The 5,742-nt window shown below is 43.0% G+C and overlaps 1 protein-coding gene across 4 annotated transcripts; it reads left to right on the top strand.

Annotated features, from left to right (window-relative positions):
• Positions 1-2,355: 2,355 nt before the first annotated feature.
• Positions 2,356-5,114, top strand: LOC141805807 (uncharacterized). Of its 4 annotated transcripts, none has more exons than XM_074691009.1 (5): positions 2,356-2,646; positions 2,719-2,896; positions 3,424-3,479; positions 3,640-3,993; positions 4,232-5,114. In XM_074691009.1, the coding sequence occupies exons 1-5, from the start codon at positions 2,634-2,636 to the stop codon at positions 4,708-4,710; spliced, it is 1,080 nt and encodes a 359-aa protein (XP_074547110.1). In that variant the 5' UTR covers positions 2,356-2,633; the 3' UTR covers positions 4,711-5,114. The 4 variants fall into 4 exon arrangements, with proteins under 4 accessions (XP_074547110.1, XP_074547103.1, XP_074547117.1 ...); XM_074691002.1 differs by having other exon boundaries at positions 4,229-5,114; XM_074691016.1 differs by lacking the exon at positions 2,719-2,896 and having other exon boundaries at positions 4,229-5,114.
• The last annotated feature ends 628 nt before the right edge of the window (positions 5,115-5,742 follow it).

Below are 5,742 nucleotides of genomic sequence, written 5' to 3'. Positions count from 1 at the left end.
TCTAAACTTACATTTTTTAAACACTGTAGTAGATCTAAAAAGTTTCAAGAAAAAGAAAAGTACCAAGAGTGGCATTACCCTTTTTTTTTTAATAAATACAGACATTCAAAATGACCAGTCTCATTCAGACCTTCATTGAGTGCTTTAACAAAGAATAAGAACTAGTGATACTTGTTCAAATCATCTGCAGAAAGCTTGCAGATGTGGAGGCCACAGCGTCAGTAGTGGCTGTGGGTGACTGACTGGAGGCGTCCTCGGGGAGGTGGAAGGCTGCTGCAGCAGACCTCCAGCAGAGGGGAGCGCCACTGGACAATCACTCCTCATGGCGCCCCAGCGGGTTGGCCTGGAACCTGGGGATGGTCACATTTGATAAGTGGATGGAGCACAGCTACAGGTAGAAGGCCCCCACCACTCTGCTGGCCTGGAGCTGCTCCAGCTTCCTGTCCCAGGAAGGAGCTGCTGCAAACCAAAGAAATGTGCAGAGGACCTCCACAGATTTTTAGACGGCTCACCTCAGCCTCCTGGGCCACAGCAGCTATGGCAACAAGCTGGATGAGGAGGGCAGGGGAGTCGGTCCAGGTCCTGGCAAACCTCACCCCCCCTCCCCCATCCTCCTCAAAGAGATGTCAGGTGAATGTGGCTCTTTTGGAGTCTAAAGAGTCTTGAAAACAAACAAACAAAAAAAAAAACAATAAATAAACACTTTTAAGACTTTTTAATGTCAAACCAACATCAGCTTTTGTTGTTTATAAAGCCACAGAGCCTCAAAATCTCTACTGCTGTGTTTCTCTTAAAGGTTCACACCCAACTATTGATTATCCATGAGCATCATGATCTTCAGGCTGCTGGGAGGCATGCACTGACAGGACAGCTCAGACCTGATCAGCTATGGAGTGACATCTTATGCTGTGATGCTGCCTGCTGTGGAAACAGAAGGTCAGGAACAAGAGGCAGGTGTCAGATCATTGAGCATGGTCCCAGCAGGGTTCAGCTTCAGGCGTCTGATGACAGAAGGAGGAGGTGAATGGACTCACACTCACTAGTGAGTTTTATAAGATTTAAATCAAAGCCCGATGGACCCACACATAGTCATCATCACCTTCAGCATCATCAGGGACATGTCAAGGCTTGGCAAACTACTCTTTCTGTTTATCTATTTTTTTTCTTTCCTGTTACCTCCTGAATGCCTACACCTCCTTTTGGACACAGTGCTCCTTTCAATGATCCCCTTTATTTCAGTTGGTGCTTGTTCAGACTCAACAACATATCCCCAGAGGACAGAGGAAGTCTATCAGAGCTCTCCTCCTCTTCAGACCTGCTTTCTCCTCCAGCTGTGACTGAACTCTAATAGGTGTGAGTGGAATAATGTCTTCAAGCTGTTTGAATGTATTCTTGTCTTATTATACTCGATATGAGCCACATTCAACTTATCAGTCCAGAAAAAGGTCTTGTTAAAAGTTATTTAAAAGAAAAAAATGAGGCCTGAGTTGCTTGTATAAAGTAAAAATATTCTTCCAACGGAAAAAGGAAAATTGAATAATGTCTTAAGACAAGCAACTTTTTTTCGTCTTGCAGATTTTTTACTTGTTACAGGCAATTCAGACCTTGAAACTAGATATTTTTTTGACTTGTCGGGTTGATGTGGCTCATTTTAAGCCTACAAAGACATTTTCTACTGAAAACAAGACAAAAACACTTGATAAGATTTCTTTTTTTTCAGTAAAAGCCAAATGATCCAGTTTAAAAATGAAAGATTTGAAACACACTTGGAGAGGATATTTCATTTCATAATTTTATCCGTACGCTGTCATAACTCCTATGAAGGTGAAGTCTTTAACACTTGAAACCATTTGACAGTTTAATGGGACTGATTCTTGAACTGGTTCAATTGGTATAAAAGTCATATCAAATACTGTGACACCAACAGAAATGCAAACTACACATTGAAACAAAGATGGAAGATGTTGTTTGAACAAGTTTAAAGGTGATTTTTCAGACCAATTAAGTCACTTTGAAATGAGGATGAAGGGCGCCCTCTAGTGACAGAAAGTCCTCACTGCAGCTTCACACAGCTCTTCAAGTGTGTTGGTTGTGTTCAGCCTGGAGCTCACACTGTTTCAGCATCAATGTGCAGCTCAGCTGTGTGTCAAAGCAGGATTCTCCATCCCTGAGTGTTTTCATGATTCCACACAGACTGTGGGACTAGGGATGTATACCGTGGACCGGTGCTTTAATGGACCGGTCCGTAACTGGGTCGGTACCCGAATACCGTGAAGAGTCCGGAAAAACGGTACTTTTGTCGGTCCTTGAACGCCTCTACAACTGTTACTACCGCCGTCAACAGGTGATGACACAGCTGGCTCAAGCATGTCTGTGAGGGCTAAGCGCTCGAAGGTTTGGGCTAACTTTGGTCAAGTAAATAAAACTCGTCCCGATGCAATCTGTGTCAGAGAGAAGTTGCGTCCAAGGGGGGAATACAAGCAACGTCAGCAAAACAATGGGAGCGCGCGCATAGTATAAAGCTAAAGGAGTGCGGGCTGTTTGATTGCTATAGCAACACGAGTAAACTTAGCAGCCCAGCTAACACTAAAGACTGCAGCACCGTGGCGGCGGCACCCGGTTTTGTTTCTGCTATGTCAAGTCACGGTAAGTTTTTCGTCTTGTTTGTTGTCATCATTTCGATTTAAGCACCACCGATGTATTACGTTAATCCTGCAGGCAGCATAAACCAGACATCAGAAACCACAGCTCTGCTAACATCGCAGACGACCCCGTTCACAATCGCCAGGCAAAAGAAGATGACAGCAGAAAAAGTGCAGGAATGCCACAGAGTCGTCACAAAGTTTCTCGTGAAGGATCTCCAACCATTTGCTACTGTCGAATCCAAGTGGTTTAGGTAAATAGTTAATAGTAAGTCCACTTGAAGTTAGTGTAAGATAGACACACTTCCCTTACTGACAAAGTTGTCTTTCACCTTCCTCTGCGTCCAGGCCTCTTCAAAGTTAATATGTTGTTGTTCCTTAAAAATAACTGTTAGGGCCACATAAGGCAGGAGCAGTGCCTCCTCTACACTGTTCGCTCTGTTCTGTTTGACATATGAGTCTGTCGGTACATGCAGTCTGTTGGGCGGCATAAGAGGTTTTTGCCATCTTCTTAGCTTTGTTTTTGCCTCTGAGAAGCATTTGTAATGCATTATTGAAGGTTTATTATTACCTTGTGGTAATAAAAAAAAAAGGTTGAATCTCTTAAAATCTTGATAAGTCTTTATTGTTTACACAAAGTTGCATGTTGTAGTATCGATAAGAGTATCGATAAGTATCGATACCGATAAGGAGTATCGGTTTCTGTATCAGTATCGATAAAATCATAACGATATACATCCCTATGTGGGACTGACCTTTGACCTCATGTGTGTGTTTTCAGGGGGAAGATGGTCTCCAGGTTCCTGCTGCTCACGGCTCTGAGCTGCTGTGTCTGTGGTTAGTGTCCACCTTCACTTTATTGTCCACAAAGAGAAAAGAGGAGATCCACTTTGAGACTGAGTGAAAGACTTCAACACTTGATGAGAAAATGTGTGTAAAGACTCACATGTTGCAGTGTTTTCCTGCCCCTCTCTTTTCCTCTCTGTCTCCTCTACAGGATTAGAGCTCAACATGGGTCACAGCTCCTATCAGGCTGAGGAGAAGCAGAACCTCACCCTGGACTGGACCTTCACACCAAAACCTCACCCCTCTCTGAAAGGTCTCTATGTTTTCTGTGACATGATGAAAAAAAGGAAAGTCTCAGCCCTGTTTGATCTCCAGGATGGAGTTGAGATCCCACTGAGGGATGGGGAGCTTTCAGGACGATTCCAGTGTGACAAAGACCTCCTCAGAGAGGGACGGATCAGACTCCATGTGCCCTCACTCAGGACTGAAGACTCAGGACAGTACTGGTGTGGAGTGAAAACAGATTCTGGTTCCGGTGTTGACGGATGTCTCCTCACAGTGACTGGTGAGTAAAGTCAGTGAACGTTTGTGGAGACAAAGAAAAATCAAATCAGCTCAGGTTCAGAGATCAGCGGCTAACATTTGATAGGATGAATCCAGAGAGACAAAGACGTCCTCAGAGGACGAAGAACCTGAGAGAAAAGGGCTGCTCTGATTTCCTGTTGAGGATATTTTAGAGTTTATCTGCAGTCACTGACTTTTTCTTCATGACTGACTCTGATCTGTTGGTCTCTCTACAGCAGCCAGGAACCAGACTCAGTCTAAGACTGGACCAGCCAGGAACCAGACTCAGTCTAAGACTGGACCAGCCAGGAACCAGACTCAGTCTAAGACTGGACCAGCCAGGAACCAGATCCCCTCTACTACTGAACCAGCCAGGAACCAGACCCCCTCTACTACTGGACCAGCCAGGAACCAGACCCCCTCTACTACTGGACCAGCCAGGAACCAGACCCCCTCTACTACTGGACCAGCCAGGAACCAGACCCCCCGTAGCACTGAAGCTGAGAAACCAGGCTCAGGGGGTCCAGGAAGGATGGCTCTCTCTCGGCAACAGGGACTGATAGCAGCTGTGATGTTGTTGTTTGTTCTTAACTTTTTAGTGATCCTCGTCCTGACCTTAAAGTACTTTGCATTAAGGATGGAGACAGAGACCCTGAGATGTCTAAAGCTCAGCACAGAGCCTGGAGACTCCAGCTTTGTGTCCACAGTGAGTTTCTAAGTCAGTCTAAGAAGCTCTGTGTCAAAGTGATTTTCATACTTATTGCTCAGAAAAGAACAAAGACAAACACTGCTGCTGGATAACAACAATCAGAGCTGAAGCTGGCTCTGAGAGAAACACAGCTGTTCATATGAAGATTCCTCTGCTCTGAGCTTTAACTCTGTTTGCTCTGTTTAGATGCTCATCATTGATAGGAAGTCTTGCTTGTATTTGTGTTATCTAAGGATTATTGTGATGAAGGCTTCAGCTCAGCTCTGACTGTTCTGTATTTTATTGGTTTTATTGCTGTTATCATGAGAGAGATGTACTCAATAATGTACGCTGTACAGACCATCCTTAATCCCAATGTCACACTCATTTGAACCAAAGAAGTATTGTAAGCACTGATGTATGGAGGACTCATCGTGCCAAAATGAAATATAAAAATACATCATATTCAAAAGGATAATAAATTAAATATATAATAAAATAAATCAATGATTGTGTCAATATTTATTTAATACTAAAAATAAATCAATAAATAACTGAATAAAGAACTTTTATTTTACTTGATTAAAAGTGTTATGAAATACTTAACTTAATTAAATGTGTCATTCATTTTTTTAATCTTTTATTGGCCTAATGTGAAAAACAAATTTAATAAACCTTATTATTTCTTATATCAATCACTCATTTAATTAATTAACAAATTATTTATTTAATTAATCTATGGTCCCCTTCTGACAGCACATCATGAATTAATTTTATCTGTCACTCTCACCAATCTATCTCAGTGGGTGGGACCTACAATTGTCGAGTCACAGTTGCCAGACTCAGCAGTCCCCTGTCAAACAAACTAACAGCAGCTATCACTGAGGGTCTGCTTGAGCTCTACACTGAGTTAATAACATATCTTTTAGACCCAAGAGTGTTTGCTAACTTAGAAGAAGTTCTCCATTGCTTCTCCCGTACTGGGCTGCCAAATACACGTGGTCCAGAGCCCTGTTCCTCCAGGCTAACTCAGTTAGCTGAATGACTTCAGGATCATCATCA

This window comes from Halichoeres trimaculatus, unplaced genomic scaffold (genome assembly GCF_033239565.1).
Source record: "Halichoeres trimaculatus isolate MK-OKI-2021-1 unplaced genomic scaffold, fHalTri1.1 fHalTri1_scaffold_2, whole genome shotgun sequence".
Lineage (NCBI taxonomy): Eukaryota > Metazoa > Chordata > Actinopteri > Labriformes > Labridae > Halichoeres > Halichoeres trimaculatus.
The sequence above is the reverse complement of the archived record's forward strand: the minus strand, read 5'-3'. Positions and strand labels throughout refer to the sequence as shown.

Excerpts from the sequence above, each read along its gene's own strand:
- LOC141805807 (XM_074691002.1), top strand. Across the intron at positions 2,897-3,423 it reads GTCGAATCCAAGTGGTTTAG|GGGGAAGATGGTCTCCAGGT; the intron begins GTAAATAGTTAA and ends GTGTGTTTTCAG. Across the intron at positions 3,994-4,228 it reads ATGTCTCCTCACAGTGACTG|CAGCCAGGAACCAGACTCAG; the intron begins GTGAGTAAAGTC and ends GTCTCTCTACAG.